This window comes from Salmo salar, chromosome ssa27 (assembly GCF_905237065.1).
Source record: "Salmo salar chromosome ssa27, Ssal_v3.1, whole genome shotgun sequence".
Lineage (NCBI taxonomy): Eukaryota > Metazoa > Chordata > Actinopteri > Salmoniformes > Salmonidae > Salmo > Salmo salar.
This window is the reverse complement of record NC_059468.1, coordinates 31,331,169-31,346,122: the sequence shown is the minus strand read 5'-3', so window position 1 is coordinate 31,346,122 and position 14,954 is coordinate 31,331,169. Positions and strand designations below refer to the sequence as shown.

The 14,954-nt window shown below is 45.5% G+C and overlaps 1 protein-coding gene across 2 annotated transcripts in view; it reads left to right on the top strand.

Annotated features, from left to right (window-relative positions):
• Positions 1-14,954, top strand: part of LOC106588944 (syndetin) — a 162,624-nt gene that overhangs the window by 108,324 nt on the left and 39,346 nt on the right. For both annotated transcript variants that reach the window (XM_014178519.2, XM_014178518.2), the window contains exon 11: positions 13,011-13,143. In XM_014178519.2, the coding sequence (XP_014033994.1) occupies positions 13,011-13,143 (133 nt within the window). The remainder of the gene's footprint in view (positions 1-13,010; positions 13,144-14,954) is intronic.

Here is a 14,954-nt window from a genome sequence, read left to right as displayed (position 1 = left end):
TCATCTTGTGTAACAGCATCAATAAACAACTCAGTGCTGGTGCCGTTTGTTGTGTTCTCTCATTTATAAAGGTCTGCTTTCATTTGCATCAATGATCCCAGATTTCCAGGCCTGGAAGCTCATTTCTTGTGTCTTGCTTCCTCCTGTCTCTTTTGGGAGCGGTTTCATATACTTTCATATTTAGTTTCTCTAAAACTCAAGTTTCTATTTCTTTGTGCTTATACTGAATGGAAGGTAGATTTGCAGCTAGCAGTCATTCATGTATCTCAGATTAAACAGACACTGTTGTTTTTGTCTTCAAATTGTCCTTGGCATGGAGTTAATGAGGTGATTTATTCTAGCATGGGATGATGATTCACCCACTCTAGCTCGTAACAACCTTTACATCTCAAGCTGTCTAGGCACAATAGTGTTAACCAGGCTTTCAATAATTAATATTTCAATGTGCCAGATAGGTCTGCACTTCACTCATCACCACGGTAACACCAGATGAGTTTATCTAGTGCTCTGGTAGGCGATGAAGTCTCAGGAAAAGGCTGAGGAACATTTCCCATATGGTACAGCAGGGGACTGAATTCCTCCTGACCATTAGCTCTGTGAGAGATGCACCAATGATCACAGAGCAGAAGAGAGACGTGGGAGAAAGAGCGGCATTTGCTGATTAACACAGTGAAGTGTGAATTAAACCAATGAAAAGGAGACAGTTGCTCAGTCTGCATGTAGCCTTCTATACTGTAATCAGTGGCACAAGCAGAGAACGAGAAACATGGTGGCTGAACGTGAAAGCCATCCATGCTGGAGCACTACCGCTGTGTCACGCTGCCACACATGGTCACCCACTCGGAGCATCATACTCTATAAGGCCTCTCTATAATGGTCTGTTGTGTACCCTCCTTGCCAGTCATAGCCAGGAATGGCTCATGGTTTGTTTTAGACCATGGTACTATGATTGTTTGTACTCAGAGGAGTTGTCTTGGTAAATGACACAAGTGTTTTTGTTTCAACAACAGGGCAGAACAGGGCATTACGGCTGGCCCTTAAATATACACAGAGAGCTAACATTAATAATATGCATGTAAATCTCTCATGGCTCAAAGTGGAGGAGAGATTGACTTCATCACTACTTGTTTTTGTAAGAAGTGCTGACAAGCTGAATGTACCAAGCTGTCTGTTTAAAATACTAGCATACAGCTCAGACAACCATGCATACCCCACAAGACATGCCACCAGAGGTCTCTTCACAGTCCCCAAGTCCAGAACAGACTATGGGAGGCGCACAGTACTACATAGAGTCATGGCTACATGGAACTCTATTCCACATCAAGTAACTGATGCAAACAGTGGAATCAGATAAAAATAATACATCTTATGGAACAGCGAGGACTGTGAAGAGACACACACAGGCACAGGCACATGCACATGAGACACACACTCTACAGACATGTACACATGGATGTTGTATTGTAAATATGTGATAGTGGAGTAGTGGCCTGAAGGAATACATTAAATGTATTGGGTAAAGTGTTATGAAATGTAATGTCATGTAATATTTTAAACTATATAACTGCCTTAATGTTACAAATACAAAACAGAGATTTTTCAAAATCCTATCCTGAGTTTATTGCAGGATATTATTAAGCTAGTTTGGAGATCTCCCCACCTCACGGCTTATTTGTCACGTCCTAACCAGCAGATGGAGCTATTGTTTTAGTTTTGGGGTCAGGACGTGGCAGTTTTGTGTATGGGGAATGTTTGTATTGTTGATTGGGACTTCCAATTGAAGGCAGGTGTGTTGAGTTGCCTTTGATTGGAAGTCCTATATAGGTGTGTGTGTTTTTCTTTGGGGTTGTGGGTGGTTGTTTTTGCACTGCGTTTCTAGCCTGCAGAACTGTAGCTGTTGTCACCTTTATTGTATTGTTAAGTGGATGCTTTACTCCTTATTTGTAATTAAATATGAGTATTCACATACCTGCTGCGCCTTGGTCCATTTATGAAGACAGCCGTTACAGAACCACCCACCAAACCAGGACCAAGCAGCAGAAGAGGAGGAAGCCACAGGAGAAGGAAAAGGGAGGAATGGACATGGGAGGATGTCCTGGACGGCAAGGGAGCCTACACCTGGGAAGAGATCCTGGCCGGAATGGATCGCCTCCCATGGGAACAGGTGGAGGCACTCAGGAGAGTGGAGGCAGCTGGACAGAGGAACCAACGGGAACGTTATGCTGGAACACGGTTGGGTAGGAAACCCGAGAGGCACCCCCAAGAATTGGGGGGGCACACGGGTAGCTTGGCCAGGCCAGGGAAGAGCCGTAAGCCAGCTACCCGTGACTACAGGGAGGTGCGTATGAGGTGGAGGGCGCCATGTTACGCTGAGGTACACACCATCTCGCCTATACGGACGCACAGCCCAGTTCGCCCAGTACCAGCGCCCCGCAGGTGCCAGGGCAAGGTGAGCATCGAGCCGGAAGGGGTGATGCCAACCCAACCCTCCAAGACCGCCAGTGCGCCCTTTCGGTCCGGTGTTTCCCGCTAGACGCACTAGCATGGAGGTGCGTGTCTCCAGGCTGGCACGTCCAATACCAGCCCCACGCATCAGGAGTCTAGTGTGTCAGCCCAGCCTCGCCAGTCAACAGTCACCAGAGCTGCCCGCCAGTCAACAGTCACCAGAGCTGCCCGCCAGTCAACAGTCACCAGAGCTGCCCGCCAGTCAACAGTCACCAGAGCTGCCCGCCAGTCAACAGTCACCAGAGCTGCCCGCCAGTCAACAGTCACCAGAGCTGCCCGCCAGTCAGCAGTCACCAGAGCTGCCCGCCAGTCAGCAGTCACCAGAGCTGCCCGCCAGTCAACAGTCACCAGAGCTGCCCGCCAGTCAACAGTCACCAGAGCTGCCTGCCAGTCGTAAGTCGCCAGAGCTGCCCGCTAGTCAGAAGCTGCCAGAGTGTCCAGACTGCCCGGTTCTGCCAGAGTGTCCAGACTGCCCGGTTCTGCCAGAGTGTCCAGACTGCCCGGTTCTGCCAGAGTGGCCAGACTGCCCGGAACTGCCAGAGTGGCCCTCCTGTCCTCCGGTCCAGCCCGAGTGGCCCTCCTGTCCTCCGGTCCAGCCCGAGTGGCCCTCCTGTCCTCCGGTCCAGCCCGAGTGGCCCTCCTGTCCTCCGGTCCAGCCCGAGTGGCCCTCCTGACTGTCGCTCCAGTCTGCTAAGTGTAATGTGTTGCCTGACTGTCGCTCCAGTCTGCTAAGTGTAATGTGTTGCCTGACTGTCGCTCCAGTCTGCTAAGTGTAATGTGTTGCCTGACTGTCGCTCCAGTCTGCTTTTCTCTGCTGCTGCTCCAGAAAATAGGAAAACACATTTAATCTGTCTGTTTGAGTCTCTAGTCAAGGGAGCACGCCACTATTGTCCTCCACTGTGTGTCTGTTAGTTGCCCACACAGACGAGAAGAAAAGCTGTCATCATAACCGGTTGTCTCGAAATTAGTCCAAGTTCCAGGTCTGAAAACTTCTGACATAGTTTGATTTTGTCGTGAAACATCACTGTAACTTGCCTGAGGTGTGGGCAGTACAGTGGCCTGCCAGTGTTGCCACCATGACTGAATGAATGTGTTGTATTGTCCTTGAGGAGGCTAGCTGCACTTTGATGAAGGAGGAGGAGGAGAGGATGTTGTGCTTTGCTGGCTCGGCAGATCTGCAGATTGCTGACTAGTAGGCAGGGTGCCGTTTTTTTTCTTCATCCTCTGCAGTTTGGGAAAGCACTATGATCACATCTCAAAATGGAAGTGAATCAGCTAAAAAAATGAATTTAAGCCATCTCATCTCCCTCCGACCCCAAAACACTGTACTCAGCTCTCTGTCTGAATGATCCAGTGATCGGACTCCAGTGCCTCTCCTTACATCAAATCCAACCTGCCCTCTGGAGGTGTAGAGAATACACTCCAGAGATAAAACACCCAGCTGGCTGTTCCTCTGGTCTGCCCGGCTGAGGCTAACCCGCTGGGGGCGGCTTGGAAGGGGCCAGGCCGTGCCCCCTGAAGACCTAGTAAAGATCACAGAGCCCCTGCGACCCCTTTCTCCTGCCAACTAGTCCCAGTTGCCTGGCAACGTGCTGTGATATTTCCTACCGTAGCAGGAGAGCATCACCATGAAATGGCAGTGCTGGACCATTGATAGTCCTCTTGGATGTGGATCACTAATTGAACACTTTGATAACAGGTAGCCACTGGGGTTGGATGGGGAGGCAATTTACTTTTGTCTCCTCAATTTGAGATATTAAACATGGTATACAGTGCCTTCTGAAAGTATTCATACCCCGGGACTCCACATTTTGTTGTGTTACAAATACAGAAATATCAAATTTACATAAGTATTCACACCTCTTTGCTATGACGCTCCAAATTGAACTCCGGTGCTTCCAATTTCCTTTGATCATCCTTGATGTCGCTGCAACTTGATTGGAGTCCACCTGTGGCCATGATTTAGAAAGGAACACACCTGTCTATATAACTTCCCACAGTTGACATTGCATGTCAGAGCAGAAACTATACCATTAAGTCCAAGGAACTGTCTAGATCTCCGATAAACTGTAGAATTGTGATGAGGCATATATCTGGGGAAGGGTATAAAACAATTTCTAGAGTGTTGAACGTTTCCAAGGACACAGTGGTCTCCGTGATTGGGAAATTGAAAGAATATGGAACTACCCAGACTCTGCCTAGAGCTGGCTGTCCGACCAAACTGAGAAACTGGGCAAGAAGGACCTTGGTCAGGGAGGTGACCAAGAACTCAATAACCACTCTAACAGAACTACAGAGTTCTTTGGCTGAGATGGGAGAATATGCCAGAAAGACAATTCTCTATAGCACTTCACCAATCTGGGCTTTATGGGAGAGTGACCAGACGGAAGCCACTCCTGAAAAAAAGACACATGACAACACGGCTGGAGTTTTGCAAAAAGGCACGTGAAAGACTCTGAGAGCATAAGGCATCAGATTCTGTGGACTGATGAGACAAAAATGTAAGTCTTTGGTCTGAATGTATAGCGCTGTCTGGATAAAACCAGGCATGGCTTATCACCTGTCTAACACCATCCCTACCTTGAAGCCTGATGGTGGCAGCCTCATGCTATGGGCACGGACTGGGAGACTGGTAAGGATAGAGGGAACATTGAATGGAGCCAAATACAGGAAAATCCTTGATGAGAACCTACTTCAGAGTGGAAACGACCTTAGACAGGGGCGAAGATTTACCTTCCAACAAGACAATGATCCCAAGCACACAGCCAAAGCAACACTGGAATGGCTTCAGAACAAGAATGTGAAAGTACTTGTGACCCAGCCAAAGCCCAGACTTGGATCCCATTGAAAATATGTGGAAAGACTTGAAGATTGCTGTTCACCTCCGCTCCCCATCTAACTTAACAGAGCTTGAAAATCTGCGAGGAAGAAAATCCCCAAATCCAGACGACTCAAAGCTGTAGTCGCCACCAAAGATAGCTCTACAAAGTATTGACTCGGGTGTGAATAATTATGTAAATTTAATATTTCTGTAATTCATTTTCAATACATTTGCAAACATTTCTAAAAACATGTTTTCACTTTGTCATTATGGGGTATTGTGTGTAGATGGGTGAGACATTTTTTTATTTAATCCATTTTAGATTCAGTCTGTAACACAACAAAAGGTGGAATAAGTCAAGGGGTATAAATACTTTCTAAATGCACTGTGTCAAGCTTTTGAAATCTGGAAGTATTATTAGTGACATATTGTATTGGGATTAACCCGTTTTTCTCTCCAATAATAGCAAAATTCTCATAATGTCCCACAGTAAAGGAAGGCTTGACACATCAGTGACGCGCTGTTATTGCTTCTAAATACGGTGGCAGGCATTAGAAAGATATGGAAGGGGCTGAGATTAAATGGATCTAGCAGTCAGCTGTGTGTGTCTGTGTGATATTGTGTGTACTGAGGCGTGAGAGGAGAGGCGTGATTGTTTTAGGCTGCTATAGCTGTTCCTCTATTAGGCTCTGTGTTGTCTGATATTAGCTCCATCTCAAACATCTCACGAGGGGACAGACAGCGTCAACATCCACACACTCACTGATTGCATCACATGATGCCATACTAGGTTATTGGTAGGGGCAGACAGGAACTTGGCAAACTGTAGCAAAACACTTTGCAACAAACGTTTTTGCAGCTAAGTTTACATTAGTCCCTCCCCGTTTTGCTTCCATTTGGTTCCCAGTGAATACACCCCATGTGCTGGGGTGGCTTGTTCGTAGGTGACTTTTAAATAGTCCATGTGTGAGACATAGTCATGTGACCATTTTCCCCAAAAAACAGTGTCTGTGTAAATCTAAAAACCATTTTCCCATCGGAATAATTTGTCTGTTGTCTTTTTTGGGGGGGGATTTATTTTTTAGAAGGGTTTATTCTACACTTCGGGAGGACTATAGTTAAGCTACTTCGTGTCTGTTTAATGTGGTTTAACTACTTAGCTAATTGTCCCAGTGACTGTTGTTGAATGTTAATGTGAGAGGTTTTACCAACTGAGCAACTCTTTGCTAATGAGTATCCTGCACGGGGAAAAGTATTATAGAGGTGTATTCCTAATGAGTATCCTGCACGGGGAAAAGTATTATAGAGGTGTATTCCTAATGAGTGTCCTGCACGGGGAAAAGTATTTTAGAGGTGTATTCCTAATGAGTATCCTGCACGGGGAAAAGTATTTTAGAGGTGTATTCCTAATGAGTGTCCTGCACGGGGAAAAGTATTATAGAGGTGTATCCCTAATGAGTATCCTGCACGGGGAAAAGTATTATAGAGGTGTATCCCTAATGAGTATCCTGCACGGGGAAAAGTATTATAGAGGTGTATTCCTAATGAGTATCCTGCACGGGGAAAAGTATTATAGAGGTGTATCCCTAATGAGTGTCCTGCACGGGGAAAAGTATTATAGAGGTGTATTCCTAATGAGTGTCCTGCACGGGGAAAAGTATTATAGAGGTGTATCCCTAATGAGTATCCTGCACGGGGAAAAGTATTATAGAGGTGTATCCCTAATGAGTGTCCTGCACGGGGAAAAGTATTTCATTATTATAGTACATACAGATGACTATTTTCCCCTGCCCCTGCCCATTTGATACATTCTAAATCAAAACAAATGTTACGTATTAGTAAAGATTAATTGAGAATAGTCTGTTGGGTGAAAATATGATCACTTGATGAGACAACAGCTGTGCAGCCTGAGGCGAGGAACAGGGCGCAAGCTTTTTTTTGTGACTTTCTCAAATCATCAATAGCCTATAGTCGCACCATGCAGCCTATAATGTTCTGATTTCTAACACATTCTTAGGATTCTATCATTCACATCTAAGTTGCCTAATAATTGTAAATCTAGCATATATATGTTTACTTGTACACTCAAAATAGTGACTTCATATGCACATTCGCTCCGGAATGGGAAAAATATCCTTTCTATTTTATTCAGCTAGATTAAATTATATTCTTCTTACTATAAAATCATATAATATAAAAGACTGGCATGGGACTTATAAGCATATCTTGTCAGCTAAATGAACAAGCCTACATGGAGCATTGACCATAGCCAGACATACAGTAGGCCAACTCATAGGCTGTTCTGTTCTTCTTCGTATCATAATGTTTCTTTAGACCTGACTAAAATAAATATTGGATTTATTGTGATGGTCTACATTCAATTGATTGATTTCATTATTTATGAGACTTTTTAAATGTACAGTAGATGTTGCCAAGGCACGCGTCAGTGTCACGTCCTGACCAGTAGAGGGTGTAGTTTGGTCAGGACGTGGCAGAAGGGAGTGTGTGTTTTTTATTGTTTCGTTGATTTTGGCCGTGTGACTTCCAATCAGGCACAGCTGTAGAGGGTTGTGGTTGATTGGGAGTCACACATAAGTTGCCTACGTTTCCTTTGTGTTTCGTGGGTAATTGTTCTTGTCACAGTGGTTGCACCTGACAGGACTGTGTTGGCTGTCAGTTTTCTTGTTTTGTGTAAATTGCATAGTGTTCCGTTGAATTAAATTATGTTGAACACTAACTCTGCCGCATTTTGGTCAATTTCTGAAGACAGCTGTTACAGTCAGTGGCTTGTTCAGCTTGTATGCGTGGATGCCTAAAGATACTAAACGTGTTTGTTAATTAACGGTCAATTACCGTGAGACCGGCAGTCTTTTGCATGACAGTAACTGGCTGACAAAATGAATGGTCCAAGTCACATAGTCCAAGTCACATGTCATTGGCTTGCTATTTAAAGCAGGCAGATGGGCATCGAGGCATTCAGTTACTGTTCGATTGAACGTTAGAAACGAGTGACCTAAGCCTCTTTGCTTGTGGTTTGATCATCAGTGCAAGGCGAGCTGCATCCAGTATCTTAGAAACGGCTGGCCTTCTGGGCTTTTCACGCACGACAATGTCTGTGGATTCCTGAGAATGTGCGACAAACAAAAAACATCCAGTTAGTGGAATAGCAAGAATTGTGCAAGCTAACAGACTGGCCACAAACAGACAAATAGCGGTGCAGTACAACTATGGTGTGCAGAACGGCATCTCGAAATGCACAACTAGTTGATCTTTGTCACGGATGGGCTATTGCAGCAGAAGACCACACCTGGTTCCATCAGTTAAAAACAAGAAAAAGTGGTTCCAGTGGGCACGCAATCACCAACACTGGACAAATGAAGAGTGGAAAAACATTGCCTTGTCCAACGAATCCAAGTTCCTGTTGTGTCCTGCTGATGGCAGAGTCAGGATTTGGCCTAAGCAGCATGAGTCCATGGCCCCATCCTGCCTGGTGTCAACGGTACAGGCTGGTGGTAGTGGTGTACTGGATTGGGGAGTGTTTTCCTGATGCACATTACAGTGAGGGAAAAAAGTATTTCATCCCCATGCTGATTTTGTACGTTTGCCCACTGACAAAAAAAATGATCAGTCTATAACTTTAATGGTAGGTTTATTTGCACAGTGAGAGAGAGAATAACAACAAATAAATCCAGAAAAATGCATGTCAAAAACATTTTATAAATTGATTTGCATTTTAATGAGGGAAATAAGTATTTGACCCCCTCTCAATCAGAAAGATTTCTGGCTCTCAGGTGTCTTTTATACAGGTAACGAGCTGAGATTAGGAGCACTGTCTTGAAGGGAGTGCTCCTAATCTCAGCTTGTTACCTGTATAAAAGACACCTGTCCACAGAAGCAATCAATCAATCAGATTCCAAACTCTCCACCATGGCCAAGACCAAAGAGCTCTCCAAGGATGTCAGGGACAAGATTGTAGACCTACGCAAGGCTGAAATGGGCTACAAGACCACCACCAAGCAGCTTGGTGAGAAGGTGACAACAGTTGGTGCGATTATTCGCAAATGGAAGAAACACAAAAGAACTGTCAATCTCCCTCGGCCTGGGGCTCCTTGCAAGATCTCACCTCGTGGAGTTGCAATGATCATGTGAACGGTGAGGAATCAGCCCAGAACTACACGGGAGGATCTTGTCAATGATCTCAAGGCAGCTGGGACCATAGTCACCAAGAAACAATTGGTAACACACTATGCCGTGAAGGACTGAAATCCTGCAGCGCCCGCAAGGTCCCCCTGCTCAAGAAAGCGCATATACATGCCCGTCTGAAGTTTGCCAATGGACATCTGAATGATTCAGAGGACAACTGGGTGAAAGTGCTGTGGTCAGATGAGACCAAAATGGAGCTCTTTGACATCAACTCAACTCAACAGTTTGGAGGAGAAGGAATGCTGCCTATGACCCCAAGAACATCATCCCCACCGTCAAACATGGAGGTGGAAACATTATGCTTTGGGGGGGGTTTTCTGATAAGGGGACAGGACAACTTCACCGCATCAAAGGGATGTTGGACGGGGCCATGTACCGTCAAATCTTGGGTGAGAACCTCCTTCCCTCAGCCAGGGCATTGAAAATGGGTCGTGGATGGGTATTCCAGCATGACAATGACCCAAAACACACGGCCAAGGCAACAAAGGAGTGGCTCAAGAAGAAGCACATTAAGGCCTAGCCAGTCTACAGACCTTAATCCCATAGAAAATCTGTGGAGGGAGCTGAAGGTTCCAGTTGCCAAACGTCAGCCTCGAAACCTTAATGACTTGGAGAAGATCTGCAAAGAGGAGTGGGACAAAATCCCTCCTGAGATGTGTGCAAACCTGGTGGCCAACTACAAGAAACGTCTGACCTCTGTCATTACCAACAAGGGTTTTGCCACCAAGTACTAAGTCATGTTCTGCAGAGGGGCCAAATACTTATTTCCCTCATTACAATGCAAATAATTTTATAACATTTTTGACACCGTTTTTCTTTATTCTTTTGTTGTTGTCTCTCACTGTTCAAATAAACCTACAATTAAAATTATAGACTGATAATTTCTTTGTCAGTGGGCAAAGTACAAAATCAGCGGGGGATCAAATACTTTTTTCCCTCACTGTAGGTCCCTTGATATCAACTGAGCAACAAACACCATAGCATATCTGAACTTTGTTGCTGATAATACCCAATAGAATATCTTCTGGATGAGATGGGGCTCCCGAGTGGCGCAGCAGTCTAAGGCACTGCATCTCAGTGCTAGAGGTGTCACTACAGACCCTGGTCGGGTCAAGTCGTGCGAAACATGAAGCCGCGCCAATGTGTAGGAGGAAACACCATCCAACTGGCAACCGTGTCAGCGTGCATGTGCCACAGGAGTCACTAGAGGAGTCACCACAGGAGTCACCACAGGAGTCACTAGAGCGCGATGGGTCAAGGACAACCCGGCCGGCAAAACATTCCCCTAACCCGGACGACGCTGAGCCAATTGTGCGCCGCTTCATGGGTTTCCCGGGTCGCCCGGATCTGTAGTGACGCCTTTAGCACTGCGATGCAGTGCCTTAAACCGCTGTGCCACTCAGGAGGCCCAGAGGGCTCTATGTTAGTATTACCTTCTCCTCGGGTTCTCTTAACATTTTATTTTATTTTTTACATTTAACCAAACTCATTATGTATTAAAGTCTCAGCTCTTCTGTTGAGTGCCGTTGGCTCTACGGCATGGGGAATGTTTGATTTGCAACAAGTGGATATGGCCAAAATAAAGAAGAAACACCAAATGTGAAAGAAAGTTTATCCTTTGTTGTGGTGTTTGTACTATAGTCATAAACAGACATACACATGAACTCAACAACATGAATCAAAACACTACAACTGTAACTCGGGCAATAACATTGCTTTCCTTGTATTCCATTAGCTTTGGAGCTTTGCATCACTGGAGAGACAGGGTGGGGTCACTGAATGATATCATTCACTCGACTCGCTGTTTGCGATTGTGAATTCTCTCACCCAGAGGCACTCGGAGAAAGAGTTTGGCAACTGAGTGGGTCTGGCAGCCTGAACCCTGGCTTCCTCTAATTTACAGGCTGGCGGTAAACTCTGAGAGAGACGGCTGCAATACATAAATTGATCTGGAACCCTTCGCTCCTGTTAGCTTTTCCACAGCCAGGGTCCATGTTGCTATGCACTGTTTGCCCCTGCAGAAAGCCCTGGTGTGCGTGGCTTGCTGTCAGTAATTTACAGCTTCCTGGTAGAGGGAACAGGAGGTCTCACACGCGGAGCTATGTTTAAAACAATTGGCATCATAGAGCTTCTGGTGAGCAGCAGCAGACTCCTTTCAGAATGGAATGATGACTCTTTAGTCTCTGACGGTGTTGAAAACCACGGCTGGAGAAATGGTCCTTGATCTGTGTCAGGCCACGAGGTATGTAGCCTCGGAGCTCTGTGCACCGCTGGGCTTGACGGGGCGAGCCTCTCAATGCCAGCCGTAGAGCGTTATGACGATGCTAGCTGCTATGTTGAGGTTGGCCAAAACCTAACTCAACTCATTTGCCCTTTTCCCCAGAGTGATGGGTTGTTTTATTTACTTCACCTGTCTCAAATGAAGCTGAGAAACTCAAAGAAAGCACCAACTGTCATCATGGCTTCTGTATAATCTACAGTGTAGAACTGCAGTCCCTCCCTCCATTCAGTCACACCATTTACAAAGGCCAATGTGTAAAGTATTACTAGATTGCTTTGTGCCTGAAATTGTGCCACAAGAGGCAGGTCATGTTTTGATGGGCCTACTAAAGGTCTATGTACAATATAATACATTTCTTTGGACTTTTTACATTTTTTGGGGTCAGGCACAAGGAATTTAATAGTGTTCGACGTTGTCGTCGATGTAATAGTTTCAGGCTCATTACCGAACCATCGGTGTCTGTGGGTCAGAAAAAGAAAAAAACACACACAGCCTGTTCTCTCTGGCTGCAAGACGGTTTGGAGATAAGCACCTGTCTACCTGCCTGTATGCCACCTCTTCACATACAGCCCCATCCTAATTTGAATGACATCTTCTGGGATGACAGTTAGCTGTTCCACCGTTCTCTTTGATGAGGTGTATTCATTATGCTACTGACTGATTAAAGGAGCACTAAGATGAAGTTTCTCCTCAGATGTGAGTCCTCGAATGTCAACTGGAAGGCTACAAATCAGGCTTAATTAAGACCAACACTATGGATAGGAGAAGAGTTTCAGCCAGACATCAACATTTCTCTGCTGTTATTTGGACTGTTATATATCAAAGTTGTCCAAGATTATGGATGATCAGTAGAAATTAGTGGCCAATTACTTTCAGTGGCACATTTCATTCTTTTCTGGCCTCTGGCTGTTTGGGTGTTAAACAAACCCACCCTTATAGGCTACACATCAAGTCCTGTGGTCAAAAATAACTCCACAGAAATGGTTGTGAGCATACGTACATCTTTAGGTGCTGGGCTAATAATTGATGTCTGGCAATCACATAATTTCTTCATTGTGACCTCACAGGAAGAAAAAACAGGAAGTGTGTCTAACGCCTCTCTTTCTCTCCCACTCTCTTTTTCTCTCCCACTTAATCTCTCCCTCCCTCACACTCTCTCTTTTTCCATTTTTGTCTCCATCTTTCCTGTCTCATCCGCAGCACATCACTCCAGACAGCTATTTCCCCTGTCTGAGCGACCTGTGCAAGGCATTATGGGAAGTGATGCTCAGCTATCACCGGACCATGCAGTGGCACGAGAAGCACGACAAGGAAGACTCCGGAACCGCCACAGGTACACCTGTCGCACCAATATCTAGCCCATCCCCTTAATTCAGCACAACACTAGGCCTTTGGCTGACCAATACCCCCTCCCCTTTAATTCAGCATAGCACGGTCCCCTCCCCTTTAATTCAGGCACGCGCCCACTAAAGCCCTTATTCACTGTCCACCCTCTAACCTCTCGTACTTCTATAGCCCTGATTCCCTTATGCTTAATACACCTAAAGCCCTGGTTCCCTTAGGCTTAATAAACCTAAAGCCCTGATTCCCTTAGGCTTAATACACCTAAAGCCCTGATTCCCTTAGGCTTAATACACCTAAAGCCCTGATTCCCTTACGCTTAATACACCTAAAGCCCAGATTCCCTTACGCTTAATACACCTAAAGCCCTGATTCCTTTACGCTTAATACACCTAAAGCCCTGATTCCCTTAGGCTTAATACACCTAAAGCCCTGATTCCCTTAGGCTTAATACACCTAAAGCCCTGATTCCCTTAGGCTTAATACACCTATAGCCCTGATTCCCTTACGCTTAATACACCTAAACGCCTCGAACATCCCATATAATAAAGATCCCTTTAGCCACCCTCACCTTCACGTTGTACAGTTCACCTTGCATTTCTGCTGCCGTAGTTTCCCCTCGTCCTCTAGAAGTTCTTAGAAGCTAGTCACTTATTAGCCACCCCTAAATCAATTTAAGCTGATTGTGTAAAGAAATATATAAAAAAGAAAGGGGAGTTGACTTTCATTAAGGAAAAGGGGATACCTACAGTAGTTAGTTGCGCAACTGAATGTGTTCAACCTAAATGTGTCTTCCGCATTTAAGCCAACCCCTCTGAATCAGAGAGGTGTGTGGGGCTGCCTTAATTAACATCCAGGGGAGCAGTTTAGGGGGTGGTGGTGGGGGTTAACTGCCTGGCTCAAGGGCAGAACGGCAGATTTTTCCACCTTGTCGGCTCGGGGTTTCAAACCAGCGATTCTTTTGGGGTTCTAATCGCGTTTAACCGCTAAGCTACCTGCCACCCCCATTACTGTCCCACAGACGTAAACCTGGAGATTGATTTGATTTCTAAGTATTGCATTTGACCTTTATAAAGAGCAGAGCTACTGTTTCAGGTTTATTGTTGAGTAAGGTTCTCTATTTCTGTAAGGCTCAACGCTGGCAAATACAGGGAGTGAACATTTAATTAGCAACAGACATAGGACAGGACAGCGTCTGGACATGAACACATAACAACATTAATACTGACACTGGGATCAAAGGGAGGAGCAGACCAAAATAGGGAAGTCAATCATCAAAGTGAAGGAGTCCAGGTGAGTCCCATATTGTGCAGCTGCGCGTAATGATGGTGACAGGTGTGCGTAATAATGGCAGCCTGGAGCGCCAGAGGGAGAGCGGAAGCACACGTGACAATTTCTTCCTATTCATTTGCCTTTTCAAATACTTTGTCAATCAGCAGTAGCTTTCACTCAAATCCGGAACTTGTCCTTTCTCTGTGGAAAAGGCGTTTCATTTCCTCCTTCTGTATGTTGGATTGATTAAGAAAATGGGCGATGACGAGTAGGACCATGGTGATGCCTTATCCCCTGATCACAGCGATTGATGGATTTGTAAGTATTGCATTTGCCCTTTATAGAGAGCAGAGCTACGGTACTGCCTTCTCATCTACCCCCCTTCATATAACATAAATGGTTGTGAATGCGCAGCGCTGCATTTGCACAGCCCACACAGCACACATTGGCTTGATGGTATGGGTAATTGAGGTTGAATTTGTCGCCGCACTTACCAGTGTGTTGATAGTCAAGTGGAATTTGTTTTCTAGT